The following is a 16,351-nucleotide window of genomic DNA, read 5'->3' as shown; positions in this document are numbered from 1 at the left end:
AAAATGCCTTTGGCGCTGGAGTTTGTAAATGCCTTTGCCTGTTGCACCTCTCCGCGAGAAATTTTACATCTACTCATCCTGTGTGTTTGTCCATTTTTCTCTTGCTAAAACTGAATACCACAGTCTGGGTGATTTATAAGGTTTTAAAAACCTTAATAAAATTTAACTCAGCTCATGACTTTGGAGGCCCAAGATTGTGCAGTATCTGGAAAGGGCCCTTGTTGGTGACAAGAGCATATGTGTCAGCTCTGGTCTCTCCTTTTCTTATAAAGTCATTGGCATTCCGTCATGGGGCCCCACCCTGATGGCCTTATATAATTCTAACCACCACCCAAAAGGCCCCACCTCTTAACCCCAGAGTGGTGTTTAATTTCCACCTTTAATACAATTACACTTGCAACCAAATTCCAGCTCATGATTTTTTTGGGAGGACACATTCAAACCACAGTATCTTGCAAATGCAAATGACTCCCTTTGTTGTGCATCTGCAGGGGAAGGGCTGCTGCTTATGTCACCCACTCCCCTCTGTCACCCACTCCCATACACAGCGGCCCTGTGTTTGTGGCGACGCGGGAAGGTGTGGGAACCATGATAACATCCTGAGTTTTTCCTTTCCTCTCAAACTTGAAAAATAGGTTTTGATTTTGTTTTCTTTCTTTCTTTTTTTATTCCTGTTTATTCCAGCATGGGACTCCTCCGTTACTCATTGCCGCTGGCTGTGGGAATATTCAAATACTGCAGTTGCTCATTAAAAGAGGCTCAAGAATCGACATCCAGGATAAGGTCCTGATTCACTTTTGTCACAAATGAATTCCTTTTTAAGTCCTTTCAAATGCCTCTTAATCGTGAGAGGGAAAAAAAGTATGTCCTAATCGGTTCCTCAGTTTCCTGTGGAGGAAGACTTAACTGCTTAAGCAGCCCGGTGTGCTCTGACCCGTGTGTTAGGAAAAGGCAGACCTCCATCCTCCCCTGTGCTCCATGGCTCGATAGCACGTTTCCTCTTACTCTGCCCCAGATTTCACTCCTTACTGGTCACATTTACCCGGCCGTGTTTGATGTCACATTTGAAAAAGGGTCCACTGCCTAATTACTCACATCAGAAAGGTGTTTTCCTGCATGTTTATCAGGCCTGTGGGGTAGGATGATACACATCAAGACAGGGGTCCCTAACCTCTGGTCACAGAAACCGGGCCACACAGCAGGTGGGCAGTGGGCAAGGAAGGCTTGAATCATCCCCAAACCACCCTCCCACCCCCGGTCTGTGGAAAAATTCTCTTCCACAAAACCAGTCCCAGGGGCTGAGAAGACTGGAGCCTACTCCTTTAACAAGTAACTCACGTGAGGAGTGTGGACACAATGGAGTAATAGCTGATCGTCATTACAGTGTGCCTGCTCTCAGCTCCCTAGACTCCAGCACAGCTGTAAATGGACTAGATCAGCCTTTACAGGACAAGGAATTCTAACAGAGGTTGAAATGAAAGTTTAAAAAAAGAGGACTGGCCTGGTAGCCTGTTAGTTAAGGGAACCAGATCCTACATGACTGGCCACAGTTTAAATCCCAGCCCTGGCAGCTTGAAAAATAAGGCAGGCATGGACCAGCAGGTGACGTAGTGGTTAAGGTACTGGACTCTCACGTAGTCAACCGCAGTTCAAGTCCCAGAACGGGTGACTTGACACACACCAGCACTGTGTGCCTGCATGTCCAAAATCCTGAGAGGAGAGTGGAGGAGAGGGGATTGCGGCGTGGCCATCCCCCCGGGGGCTATTTCTCATTTTCCATCTCTGTGTCTCTCCAGTTATTGCACACACCCTCTAGCAAAAAATCTCACCAAAAAAAAAAGAAAAGAAAAGAAAAACAAGGCAGGTGTGTGTGTGTGTGTGTGTGTGTGTATGCCCCAAAGTCCTGAAAGCAGAAATGGAAGAGAAAGGATCACATCATGACCATCTCCCATAGGGCATGCTTTCTCACTTTCTCTCTGGCAAGTGAACACACTCTCTAACAAAAGTGAAAAACAAAACAAAACCAAAACACCCAAAGCTAGTAAAGCACTGAGAAGAAACCTAAACGAAGTGCAGAATCTCTTTCTTTCTCTTTCTCTTTCTCTCTAGCGAGCACATATGTGCCCTCCGGCAATTTTAAAAAAATAGTTTTTGTTTTGTTTTGTTTTGTATTGTTTTGTTTGAAGAGGTTTTTTGTCATAGGGTGTGTGTGCTCACCAGAAAGACAGAGACAGAGAGACAGAAAGTAAAAAATCACCCGGGATGGCCACGCCAGAATCCCTTCTCCTTCACTCTCCTCTCAGGATTCTGGGCATGCATGCACGTGCACCCGGTGTGAGTTTAAGCCACCGGATCTGAGACTCAAACCACGGTCGACCACATGAGAGTCCAGTGACATAACCATTACGCCATCTGCTGGTCCCCCAAAAAAAAGTTTTTAAAAAGAACAAGTTTCTGGGCTGGCAGATAGTGTGGTGGTTAAAGGCAGTGGACCCCCCACATAGCTGACTGCAGTTCAAGTCCTGGATCTGATGGCTTGCTTTCTCACTTTCCATCTCTCTCTCTGTGTCTCTCACTGTGCAAACTGGAACATAATCATAAAGTTAATTCTTTAAAAAGAAGAACAAGTTTTTAATCTGAAGTAACTAATTTTAGACATGTGCAGACACTGAAAAGATGTGACAGAGTCAATCCCTCATGCCCTTCACTCAGCTGCTTCTAATGGTACCGTCTTAAATTACTATGATACATTTGTCAAAAGCATAAAACCAAATAAGGATTTTTTCCCCTCTTGGAAATTGTTCTTTTGAGGTGTGTTGTCACAAAAGAAAGAGAACACCATGACTCGCGGGTGGGGGTGCGTGTGTCCCAACCCATCTGCTCTCTAGAGCCCTGACTCTACGTTGGTTTTGTGCAGGGTGGATCCAACGCCATCTACTGGGCCTCTCGGCATGGCCACGTAGAGACCCTGAAGTTCCTTAGTGAGAACAAGTGTCCTTTGGATGTTAAAGACAAGGTAAGGTCACTTCTCTTCTTCTTTCTTTTTTTTTTTCTTTTTCTTTTTTTAGAGGCTTTTGCTATAGGGCTCGTGCGCTCGCCAGAAAGACAGAGAGAGACAAACAGAAGCGAGAAATCATCCCCTGGGGGTAATGGCCACGCCGCAATCCCTTCTCCTCCATTCTCTTCTCGGGATCTTGGGCATGCACGCACACGCGCCCGGCGTGAGTTTTAAGCCACCAGGTGCAGGACTTGAACCACGGTCGACTACGTGGGAGTCCAGTGACATAGCCATTACGCCAACTGCCGGTCCCAGGGTTACTTCTCTTCTGGGGGAACGGGATACAGTAAAAGAAGAATGCATCTGAGTGCTAGAAGGCCTGTGCATCTGAACCCAACAAGTAAGGGTTCAGGACCAAAACCTTCCTGCAGAGAATTTAACTTGGAAGTTTCTTTTTGCCTGTGGTTCAGTCTAATACTGAGATCTACTGTAGCTAAAATCTGCCAGGATTTTACGTTGCCATCATATGCCAGCAGAGAGCTGTCTTCCCCATTATGTGAAAACTCTAAGTAGAAAGACAGCGAGAAAGAGCCTCGGGGCCGGATTCACTTACTGTGTCACCTCGTGCTTTTAAGCACATCTCGACCATTCCGTTCTTTTTTATCTAGAGTCACTGACATGGATAGTCACCCATGCTAAAAGATAATGAGGTCATGCACGTAAAGTAAGGCTTTCTTGGGACAAACATAGCATGCAAGGTGTTGATTGGCCGGATACTTTACTTTCCCACGTGCGTTTAGTACTCAGTCCACACGACGACCCTGGGAATTCATCGAGTAGTCCCCAAACCGGAAACTAGGACATCTGCTTTCTCATCCATTCATATATTAGTGTCCAGCACTTTTTTGCATCCAGTTCTTGTCGACCACTTTGTCAAGTCAGGGCTGCCACCCGTAGTTCTTTTTTTTTGAGAGGTGGTTTGTTTTTGTTTGTTTGTTTTCCTATAGGGCACGTGCGCTTGCCAGAAAGACAGAGACAGATTTCTAAGAAAGCAAGAAATCATCCCCCACGGGAGATGGCCACACCACAGTCCCATCTCCTCCATTCTCCTCTCGGGATCCTGGGCACACACGCACACGTGCCCAGTGTGAGTTTAAGTCACCGGGTCCAGGACTTGAATTGGGGTTGACTACATGGGAGTCCAGCGACATAGCCATTATGCTAACTGCTGGTCCCCTGCCACCATAGTTCTGTAGGTTGTGCACTGCTCTGTGTCTAAGGGCTGATGTTCCTGTCCAAGGTCATATTATTATTAGGGCAGTTTTCTGGCAGGTGGCAATTAAATAACTTGTGCTGTCTTTTTTTAATTACTTTATTCTGGGACCAGCAGTGTAATGGCTATGTCGCTGGACTCCCACGTAGTCGACCGTGGTTCGTGTCCCGGACCCGGTGGCTTAAAACTCACGCCGGGCGCGTGTGCGTGCATGCCCAAGAGGACAGTGGAGGAGAAGGGATTGTGGCATGGCCATTTCCCCTGGGGGTGATTTCTAGCTTTCTATCTCTGTCTCTCTGGTGAGCACATGAACCCTATAGCAAAAATCTCTCTCAAAAAAAATTACTTTATTCTGACCATTTGGGACGATGGAGTCAGATAAAATTAAAGTATCTTAAGCAAGTTGGACTCGTTAATAATTTATTCGAAGTTATTGAATGGGAAAATGTTGCTGTTCTTTCAAATCTCTGTGAATGTAAGACATAAGTTGCTGGGCCAGCTTGATGGCCTGGTGGTTAAAGCAGCCAGATTCCACATGGCCAACCCTGTGGTTCAAGTCCTAGACTCAGCAACATGAGAAACACACCAGATACGTGTTCATGGCTGCCCCAAGTCCCGACAGGACGGAGAAATGGAGGAAAACAAATTACAATATGACCATACCCCATAGGAGGGCACTTCCCTCTTCTCTCTGGCAAGTGCACACACCCTCTGGCAAATAAAAATATATTTTTTAATATTAAGAAATGAAAGAAAAGAGAAATTTTTAAATATAGTAAGGCCATGAAAAGAGAAACTTGTTAATAAATAGAACTGTATAACTGTGTATTTAAATAGCTGCTATAGGGTGAACCTAACATTAAAAAAGGAGTTTTGTGTTCTAAAACACACACACTCACACACACATACAGCTAGAAACATCAACATATAAAGATGATTAAGAATAGGCATCACTGGGGACCAGCAGTTAGCGTAATGGCTATGTCGCTGGACTCCCATGTAGTAGACTGCGGTTCAAAAAAAATAAAGAATTGGCATCACTGGGGCCAGCAGGTGGCATGGTGGTTAAGGGCACTGGACTCCCACATGGCCAACCATGGTTCAAGTCCCAGACCTGGCACTTTCTCACTTTCTCTGTCTCTCACTTCTCTCTCTCTCTCTCTCTCTCACTCACTTTCTCTCTGTCCCTCTGTGGTCAAATTAAAACAAGTAAATGAATAAAGTTAAATTTAAAATAATTCTTTTTTTTTTCTTTTTTTTTATAGAGGTTTTCTCTGTAGGGCGCGTGCACTCGCCAGACAGACAGAGAGAGACATAGAGACAGAAAGTGAGAAATCACCCCCCAGGGGGGATGGCCACGCCACAATCCCTTCTCCTCCATTCTCCTCTTGGGATCTTGGGCACACACGCACACGCGCCCGGCGTGAGTTTTAAGCCACCGGGTCCGAGACGCGAACCACGGTCGACTACGTGGGAGTCCAGCGACATAGCCATTACGCTAACTGCTGGTTCCCAATAATTCTTAAAAAAAAAAATAGCATCATAGAGAAGGGAAAGTCTTCTCGTGGGGTTGTTTGCACTGAAGGGTTTTATTACTCACAGGATGAGCCAGGCGTGAGTTTAACACCACTGCATGGCAGTCCGCCTCCCCAGGTTCCTGACCCAGTCTCCAATGGGGCATCTGGCCTGGGGGGCATCTGACAGCAAAGGGGAGAGTGTGGAGCTGGGCAGGCTCAGCAGTGGGCCTCGCTTTCTGGTGCCCACAGTCCGCTCACAGAAGGGAGCGAATCATTGGCTTCGTTTCTTTTGCAGTCCGGAGAGACAGCCCTGCATGTGGCCGCGCGCTATGGCCACGCCGACGTGGTTCAGCTACTGTGCAGCTTGGGCTCTAATCCCAATTTCCAGGACAAGGTGGGTGATGGCAGCGGACATCCTCCCTCCCTCCCTCCACTTTCTGCATGGCTACGCGAGCAGCCAGACAACACAGGCCGTCCTCGGAGCTTCTACCCAAGCTCGGTGTCTGCTCTCACGGAGGGCAGGGACGCGAACAGAAGCACCCTCTGACATGGAGTCGGTGGCATTGCCAGGAACAGCTTTAACCACCTCCTCCATTTATGTAATCCCCTGGACAGCCCTGTGAGGTCGGTTACTATTGTTATCAGTCTCATCTCACAGACGAGACAGAAGTAGAGAAAGTGTCTGTAAGCTCGGCCAAGCTCCCATGGCTCATAGTGGTGGAGCTGGGTCTCCATCCCAGTCTGGTTTCAGAGTTCGTATTTGTCACTGCTAGGTTCCAGCAGCCTCTTAGCCAGACGTATGTGTGTAGTGATACGGATCACGAAGAAGTGGGCCTCACAGTCCTCACAGACCTCCAGGCCTGCCCTCGCCTCCTCTAGTTCACGCACGGTTGTCTTGGTTACTTCTTTGCCAAAGCAACACCACCATCGTAATTCATCTTCAGCTTACATGCATGACAGAAATCTTGAGCCATCAAGATTTTTAGAAGAATTCTTGCTCAGAGAAGTGCTTACCTATTAATAGTGTCAGGTGAAATAACCAGATGCTCTTTTTTTGCGAGAGAGAGGCTGTAAATCTACCCACACGAAAGCTCTATTGTTCAAAAAAGCTGAGCTGATGGTTCCCGAAAGTCAGTTGTTGGTAATATGCTGAGAAAGCCGAATCTGTCCATCACTCGGTTGTGAGGAAGAGAGAGATGACAGAGCTCCGAATGGTGGTGGCTCGTACCCCGTCCTTACTTCGGATCGGTGTTTCACTCCCGTCTCTATGAGCCCTTGCCCTCTGCTGCTTGATTTGGCTTTGCTACCAGATCCGACGAGGCCCTTCACCTTGTAGAAGGCCTGGCCTTTCTCGCACATCACTGTGTTCGCCTCTGTGTGTGTGTCCCTTTGTCCAGGAAGAAGAAACCCCCCTACACTGTGCTGCCTGGCACGGCTATTACTCTGTGGCCAAGGTCCTGTGTGAAGCCGGCTGTAACGTGAACATCAAGAACCGAGAAGGAGAGACGCCCCTGTTGACGGCCTCCGCCAGGGGCTACCACGACATCGTGGAGTGTCTGGCTGAACACGGAGCTGATCTTAACGCCTCGGACAAGGTGCTGACTGGTGGGCTGGGCCTCACTCTCATTTCCTAAGATAACAAACTCGAATGCGGCAAAGTGTCATTGTCCTTCCTCGTCTCTGTTCCAGAGAGTCGGTGAGATTGTCTAGGGTCCATTTAGTGGTTAATATTCATTTGTGGCATGGAACAAAATGTACGGATTGATTAAACAACTTTGTCTCTCTTTTATTTTTAAGATTTTTTGTTTTTGTTTTGTTTTGTTTTGTTTTTTGAGAGGTTTTTTTGCTATAGGGCGCATGAGCTTGCCAGACAGACAGAGGGAGAGACAGAGAGACAGAAAGCGAGAAGTCACCCCCCCAGGGGGGATGGCCACGCCACAATCCCTTCTCCTCCATTCTCCTCTCAGAGGAGAATCTTGGGCATTCATGCACACGCGCCCGGCGTGAGTTTTTTAAGCCACCAGGTCCAGGATGCAAACCACGGTCGACCACGTGGGAGTCCAGCGACATAGCCATTATGCTAACTACTGGTCCCTATTTTTAGCTTTTTAAGCTCTGGAGCAAATGCAGTGATGAGTGCTGAATCTAAAACAATCCTCAGGGTTAAAGTGGACAGCGCACCTTTTAGATAAACAAAGAACTAGGTGGTTTATGTATTTCCATCACCTGCTGTTTTATAGACAATAAGGCACTCTTATCTGTCTGGCGATCTCCATTCTAGACAAGATGTTCCCCTATCTTACTAAGCACATTCAGCATAGCCTGTTTGTATTGTAAACTTGTACTTCCAAATGAAGCTGCGATATTGCTACATATAGATTTTTTTCAAATGCTGTGGTTAATGTAGTAACTGCCATTTCTGAAGGATTTTCCTGGTACCGAGCAATAGTTCTCAAGCAGGGTGACTTTGTCCCCTGCAGACATTTGACAGTGTTTGGAGACATTGTTTGGTCTCACCATCTGGGGTGGACGATGCTCCTGGCATTGAGCAGGTCAAGACCAGAGGTCCGCTGAACATCCCACTGTCAGAGGACAGTCCCCACAACAGAATTTCCTGCCCAAGTGCCAACAGTACTGAGGTCGGGAAGCCTTAGTAACAGTAAGTTATAGAAATATTTCAGAACTTGGGGGGCCAGCAGATGGCGTGTGGTTAAGGCACTGGATTTCACATGGCCAACCATGGATCAAGTCCCAGACCTGGCAGCTTGAAAGTCACACTAGGTGCCTGTGTGTATGTGCCCTAAATCTCAAGACGAAAATTGAAGGAGAAGGGATTGCGGTGTGGCCATCCTCCTTGGAGGGGTGGAGTAATTTCTCATTTTCTCTCTCTCTCCCTCTCTTCTCTGGCAAGCACATACACCTGACAGCAGAAACCTAAAATAAAATTGTGAAAAATTCAGAACTCCCTACCCAGCCCTTAAACTTAATACGTCTACCCCCCAGGGGTTCTCCAGCAGGTGAAGTGAACCCCCGAGGTGGATGTTTGTGAGGCACATAGGTTAGACACGTTCTATCGGCTCCTCATATCTATGACGGCCTTTGAGCAAATTAGTACACGTGGCTTGTCGCTTTCTCAGTATTTTCTGGTTTAAAATAAAACAACAGGCTTCCGTTAGTAAGGGTTGCTAGGCAAATGTTTTTAAAGGTGTTTTTCAAATACTTGAACTAAACAGGACCTTGGGGTACCAACAATTAGTTGTGTCCTATAAATTCAGAGACAGAAAGAAGCGTAGATTCTTTCCGATTGTGTAGCCCAGACCTCAGTTCCTCGAGCTAAAGGACAGTTTAAGCTGTGATTATTCAGAGTCAAGAATATAAAGCCTTCCCCCCCGCCCCACAACCCCCAGTTTGTAATCTGTTTAATCCTCCTTTCAGCTTTGCAAGTAGTGACTCTGTTGCCAATTAAACCAAACCCAGTGATGACAGGCGAGGTGGCAAGACCAGGGCCGCCTGCCAGGTGGATGTTTGTGAGGCGCATAGGTTAGACACGTTCTATCGGCTCCTCATATCTATGACGGCCTTTGAGCAAATTAGTACACGTGGCTTGTCGCTTTCTCAGTATTTTCTGGTTTAAAATAAAACAACAGGCTTCCGTTAGTAAGGGTTGCTAGGCAAATGTTTTTAAAGGTGTTTTTCAAATACTTGAACTAAACAGGACCTTGGGGTACCAACAATTAGTTGTGTCCTATAAATTCAGAGACAGAAAGAAGCGTAGATTCTTTCCGATTGTGTAGCCCAGACCTCAGTTCCTCGAGCTAAAGGACAGTTTAAGCTGTGATTATTCAGAGTCAAGAATATAAAGCCTTCCCCCCCGCCCCACAACCCCCAGTTTGTAATCTGTTTAATCCTCCTTTCAGCTTTGCAAGTAGTGACTCTGTTGCCAATTAAACCAAACCCAGTGATGACAGGCGAGGTGGCAAGACTGGGGCCGCCTGCCTAAGTGCAAAGCTCTCATGGGCTCTGGGTCTGTTTCCAGGATGGACACATCGCTCTTCACCTGGCTGTAAGACGCTGTCAGATGGAGGTCATCAAGACCCTCATCGGCCAGGGCTGCTTCATCGATTTCCAAGACAGGCATGGCAACACCCCTCTCCACGTGGCCTGCAAAGATGGCAATGTGCCTATCGTGGTGGCCCTCTGTGAAGCCAGCTGCAACTTGGACATCTCCAACAAGGTACGTGTGGGTCCAGCTGTGTCTGACCCCCTCCTGCTTCTGGGCCCTGGCCATTTTCCTATGTGCCACCTCTTCATTATTCAAAGCAGCATGAGTCGTATGGACATATTTTTTATAGGGCTCTCCACTTTTTTTTAAGAGCGATTTTTTTTTTTTTTTTTTTTTCAGCCATAGAGCACTTCTGCTCACCAGAGAGACAGAGAGAAAGAGAGAAAGAGAAGGAAAATGAGAAATCACCGCATGGCCACACCCCTTCTCCATTCTTCCAGGATTTTAGGCACCTACAAACGTGCCTGGTGTGAGTTTGAAGCCTCCAGGTCTAGGACTCAAACCGCAGTCAGCCATATGTGAGTCCAGAGATGTAACGTTTATGCCATCTGCTGGTCCCAGGCTCTGGCACTTGAGTTTTTATTTTTGCTAGGGAGTGAATGCACTCACTAGAGAGAGAAAAAGAAAGAGAGAGTGAGCATGAGTGAATGCGTCTCCCACTGGGGCCTGACTGTGCTGCAGTCCTGTCCCTTCATTTCTCTATCCTCTCCAGGTCCCCCCACATGCAGCATTTTTTAACCCGCTGGGGCCAGGATTTAAACCATGGTCAGCTATGTGGGAGCCAGCTCCCTATGCATGGGGCTTAATCACTGTCCTGTGAGAGCCTCTTAACCTGACTTTTTTCTTGAGTAATAGAAAATTAGCACATGAGTGATTACTTCTCGCCTAGCCTGACTTACCACTGATAGATTTCCAGTGTGAGTGTGCACGTGCACACGTGTGTGTGTTCTCTTGGAGAGAAATTAGATAACGCAGTATTAATACAGATTGGGACATCTTTCAGGAGCACTAAGTCTTCAGGAAAGCACCTAATGATTGTTATCAAGGTTCCCAAGACCATATCACTCGTTCTACTGAGAATTTTGTGAACAGACGTTCTCACACTTTATTTGGTGCTAAATAAATTGGGTGAGACCCAGTGGTACTGTCATTTTTCAGGTAATAATGGAATGAAAATCATCATGCATTCCTGAGTTTATTTAAAAAAATTCCAGATGTTGACTTCTAGTTACCACTTTCCCTTTTCCCTGAATCCCAAATACTGAGTTGTCAGAAAATTCATAATGTATTTTTCTGTACAAAAACGTGTCACGACTTTTCCACCAGCCCAGTAGATTTTCATTACCAAATGAGACAACACAGTAGGATCTTCATGCGGTTCCAGCTGTGTAACTATATGAAAAGCGAGCACTATTCTGTTACTATTGTGTTAAAAACAAAGTTCAAAGAGAATTGATTTTTTAATTTCAAGAAGTGCTTATTTATAGGCGGGGGGGACAACACCAGCAGTTTTATAGTTTTATTATGATGGGTTCGAGATAAAAGAATACCTGGACGAGCTGGAGAATTATTCCCCTTGCCTATTACGTGATTCATTCTAATGAGAATTAAAATCGATCATCCTTCTGTCCTGGGGGAATGTGAAAAGGAAACGTCCCAGGTTTTAGCCATTAGCTGCTGGTGGCTTTCTTAGTTTATCCCATTCTGCTCTTGCTGAGTCACTTATGTAAGTGGCTTAAGAGGAAAGCCAAGCATAATATGAAATAGCATCAAGACCCAGGCTCTCCTTCTAGGTCTGTCCAATGAGTCAGAAGTGGCTTCAGGGAAAAGCAGTGGTTGTTCGGCTACATTTAGACTTGGCCGTTGTAAGTACAGGGCCTAGTGAGTGCATAGCTTTCCTCGTGAGGAGAGAGGGGAGGAGCTGAACATCTCTTTGTAATTTGTTATAAAAAGGGAACAGGGGTTCTTCCTGGCTTCTCCCCACGCCTAAATGCAACAAGTATACTTATTAAATATGCTCTTGAAAATATCCAGCAACAGGGCTAGCAGGTGGCATGATGGTTAAGGCTCTGGATTCCCACATGGCCTACCGTGGACTGAGTCCCAGACCTGGTGGCCTGAAAATCACACCGAGTGCATGTGCCTGTGTGCCCAGAATCCCAGGAGGAGAATTGAAAAGAAGGGACTGCAGCATGGCCATCCTCCATGGTTGGTGATTTCTCACTCTCATAGTTTTGGTCTCTCCTGCTACTGCATGTGCCCTCTTGACCAAAAAAAAAAAAAAAAAAACTTAAAGAAAATATCCAACAAGAAAATGCCAGACTTTCATGTTCAAAAACAACTAGTTTATTTAATGGAAAAGCTTTGTTAAGAAAAATTCTGAGACTGGTTCAATAAAGAGGTTATTTTGGTAAGAGATGATGGAATGGAGCAGCAGTCTTGACCTATATAGTTTCCAAATGATCTCTCCATGTACAGCCTAGATTTATAGCCAATGGAAAGGAAGCAGCATAGAAAACAAAAGAGGTGACATGGAAAACCAAGCTGAGGGGCTACAATTGGCATTTGCTTTATAGGGCCATGTTCCAGTCACTGGGGAGCCTGTGATTGCCTGAAGCTTGGCTGCTGTGATTGGCTGAGGTCCCGTCACTTGGTTATTGCGTATACTCTTCAGTTAAGTTACATCTTGCTTCTCAATCTAGGTTGTAGTTCAGTGCCTACAGAGACTACTTGGGGCCAGGTTTTATCGCTCACCTATGTCTGGAGGCCTGCTTAGGCCAATGTAGTTCAGTTGGTCATCTCAATATTGAGAGATTGAGCAAAACCACAGACATGAGCAAGGAAACCATCTTCTACAACCATCACAAGGAATGTGCTTGATCTCAGGTAGAGACTGTACAATTTCACAGCATCAAGTTAGATGACCGCGGAAACCAGCAGTTAGCGTAATGGCTAGGTCGCTGGACTCCCACGTAGTCGACCACGATTCACGTCCTGGACCCGGTGGCTTAAAACTCACACCGGGCGCATGTGCGTGCGTGCCCAAGATCCCGAGAGGAGAATGGAGGAGAAGGGATTGCGGCGTGACCATCCCCCCTGGGGGTGATTTCTCGCTTTTTGTCTGTCTCTCTCTGTCTGTCTGGTGAGCGCACGCGCCCTATAGAGAAAACCGCTAAGAAAAAAAAAAAAAGTTAGATGACCGCCATAGTATATGCTTTTGTTAGTCATGAGACCATTTTATGTACAAGGGATGGCTGTATACAGATATTTAAAACTTTCAAGTGGGCCAGCAGGTGGAGTTGCTAAGGTGTTGGACAACCACATGATTGACCACAATATGAGTCCCTGACCCAGCGACTTGAAAATCATGCCAGGTAACATGTTGCTTGTGTGCCCAAGATCCCAGAAAGAGAATGGAGAAGGGATTGTGGTGTAGCCAGCCCCCCTATGGGGTGATTTCTCCCTTTCCTTCTCTCTCTCTTTCTCTCTCCCTCTCTCTCTCTGGCAAGCATTCACATCCTATGACAAAAACCTTAAACAAATAAATAAATAAAAATGTGGAATGAATGTAACGTGATACACAGTGCCAACACACCAACGTATACTTTTCAGTAGGTCTCTATGAGCTAAACCAATCAAATTCAAACAACCTGCCTAGCATTAAGGATAGGCAACAGTGGCTGAGTCCCTTTGGTCCTAGTCCTTGTTTGGACTGTGGTGGCAGTCGGGGACAATGGTACACTGCACAGAAGCCTGTTCGAGAGAGGTACCAGTCCTGGTGGTGAGTCTGTAACACAAGTCGCTGTGCCACAGAGACCCACTAAAGGGAATGTCAAGGTAGGAAACCGCAGACCAGCCACGCTTGCCATTCACCATTCAGGACGCCCGAGAACTGCTAGTAGTCATTCCCACGACCACACTGTGTTCCACTTCCCCGAGTGATTTCCTTAATGTACGCGGTGCCCGCATCTAGAAAAATGGCGGTATCGGCCACCTTTTAAGTTAAACTCTCCATAACTTAAACCTGGGAGAAAGATAAGGGCAGCATTTGGCTTTGATCCCCAGCTTGAGCGAGACATCCGGTTCTGTCTGGAGTTTCATTACGTGTTTTTGTTGGACACCAGTGTTCCCTTCCAGTTGTCAGAGGTGAATCGTACTTGTTGGGATCCCTGAGAGGACTGCTTAGCTGCAGAGTCTAAAGTTTTTCCCAGCCTGTGAATTAGCTTTAAGTCATACACAACCGGCAGTCCGTTACCACCAAGAGTGAGCCCCCAGGATGCCCACTGGACACTTTCCTCGGTGGAAACCAATTCGTTCTCATCTGTTTCAAGATGGGGACATCTGATTTCAGTTATTGCCCACTCTGACCTCTGATGAAGAAAGATATTCTGGGAACTTCTAAGGAAAGCTATTTGGAAGGCCAGGAGCAAGCCAAGCCAAAGAGCAGGATCCGAAGACAGTGGTGAAGAGGCAGAACAGAGTGCACACAAACTCTACAGGCCCCAGAGCTGGAAGAGAGGGCCACCTGGTGGCGGCTGAGCAAGGGTCAGTTCTGTCTGCGCACTCGTAAATCTGCATAGCTCCTAAACAAGGCCCCCTGGGAAATCTCCTAGACAGTCACAGTGCCTCTATCGCATGCTCTCAGGGTGCATATCACCAGCTGGCAAGGAACCCTACTGGCTTTAACCCAGTGACGTTATGTAAGTGGTCTCTGGGACCCACCCACAGCTCAGGTCTCGAATGTGCATCTCCTGGAAGCGTAATAGACCTATATCTGGTGGCAATTAGGCTACCAATTGCAAAGGTCAGAGCATGACTTTTGGCAAGTGCAGGAAGGCAGTAAGTGATGTTTAAAATATCACGGATGACTCACCATTCTTCCTTTGGTTTTAGGTATATCCCTCATTGGGAGCATGGTGAGGCAGTGGCATTAATAGAATAGTTTTCTGACTCTCCAGCATTTGCCCATAAACCCAACAGTCACTGTGCTTTCTTCCTACAGACAAAATTAGTCTTTTTCTTTGGAGAGGTTTTTGCTATAGGGTGCATGCGCTCACCAGACAGACAGAGAGAGACAGACAGAAAGCGAGAAATCACCCCCCAGGGGAGATGACCACGCCACAGTCCCTTCTCCTCCATTCTCCTCTCGGGATCCTGGGCACTCACGCACACACGCCCAGTGTGAGTTTAAGCCATCGGGTCTGGGACTCAAACCGCAGGGGACTACATGGGAGTCCAGCAACATAGCCATTACACCAACTGCTGGTCCCCAGAATTAGTCCTTTTAACAAAAATATTTTCTCTTGTCTTTTTATAATTTTTCTCATTCAAAACACATTATACTTTTCCTATACATAGGTATAGATGTTTTCTTATTTCTAGTAATTTTAGTCACATATATCAATTAGAATTTTTAATCCCTAGTGATCATAATTTCCAGTGCGTGCTAGGAAGCAAGCAGTGAACTGTTTGTCACAACAGCCATCTGTTGATTGGCAACACTATGAATCATAATTTCTAGAGACGGATTTTCTCATAGTGTAATTCATCATCCAGAGCATGTTTATTAACAGTCCCAAATGTCTTGTGTCTCTGAAATAAGAAACCATAGAGAAAGCAAAATTTTATTTTTATCCTTTTAGATTTTTCTTTAGAGGTCCCAGAATTAAATTGTTGTTTGTACAAATATCCCTCCACCTCAACTTTTCATTCTGGATTGTGAGAATGTTAAAACCGAGAAGAAGATTCCTCATAATTCCTGTGAACTAGGTATTTCAGGGCACACAAGAAATGAAGATTTTCTACTGATAATTCAGCCTCCAACAAACAAGCTAGCATGGGAGGAGAGGCCAGACCTTCAGAAGAAAATTCTTCATGGTTCCTGCAAACTAGACTGAACTTCAAGAATTTCGAAGAAACACACCATTCATCAGATGACAAAAAATCACTGCTGGATCACAAGAAATATGGGAAAGAAGAAAATACCTCTCCTCCAAGGGAAAAGAGCAACTCTTCTTCATCCACAAGCAGTTCGGTGAAAATCATGGAAATGCCTGATAAGGAATTTAGAGCATTCATAATGTCGAAGCTAACAGAGATGGAAGAGAAGAGAGACAATGAACTGCTAAAGAGAAAGGAGAAAGGAGTCGACGAGTTCCAGGAGATGAGGAAATTCTTGCAAGATCTAAAAGGGAATTACACACTTTACAAAAGAATCAAATGGAACTGTTAGAAATGAAGACTATAATACAGGAAGTCAAAATCTCCCTTGAAAGTATTAAAAGCAGACTAGATCATACAGAAAATAGAATCTCAGACGTAGAAGAGAAAATTGCTGACCTAGAAAAATCCACCACGAAGACTGAGAAAATGGCCCAAAAATTTGAGAATAATATATGAGAAGTACTAGATACCATCAAACATCCAAGAATCCGGACAATTGGCATTCCAGATGGTGAAGAGATCCATAAGAGCATTGATAATCTATTCCATGAAATCCT

The 16,351-nt window shown here is 45.8% G+C and overlaps 1 protein-coding gene across 1 annotated transcript in view; it reads left to right on the top strand.

Annotated features, from left to right (window-relative positions):
- Nucleotides 1-16,351, top strand: part of DAPK1 (death associated protein kinase 1) — a 235,950-nt gene that overhangs the window by 175,664 nt on the left and 43,935 nt on the right. The window contains exons 13-17 of the mRNA XM_006139841.3: nt 685-783; nt 2,918-3,016; nt 6,084-6,182; nt 7,186-7,383; nt 9,825-10,022. Of these exons, the coding sequence (XP_006139903.1) occupies nt 685-783; nt 2,918-3,016; nt 6,084-6,182; nt 7,186-7,383; nt 9,825-10,022 (693 nt within the window). The remainder of the gene's footprint in view (nt 1-684; nt 784-2,917; nt 3,017-6,083; nt 6,183-7,185; nt 7,384-9,824; nt 10,023-16,351) is intronic.

Source organism: Tupaia chinensis, unplaced genomic scaffold (assembly GCF_000334495.1).
Source record: "Tupaia chinensis unplaced genomic scaffold, TupChi_1.0 Scaffold000007_1, whole genome shotgun sequence".
NCBI lineage: Eukaryota > Metazoa > Chordata > Mammalia > Scandentia > Tupaiidae > Tupaia > Tupaia belangeri.
The sequence above is the reverse complement of the archived record's forward strand: the minus strand, read 5'-3'. Positions and strand labels throughout refer to the sequence as shown.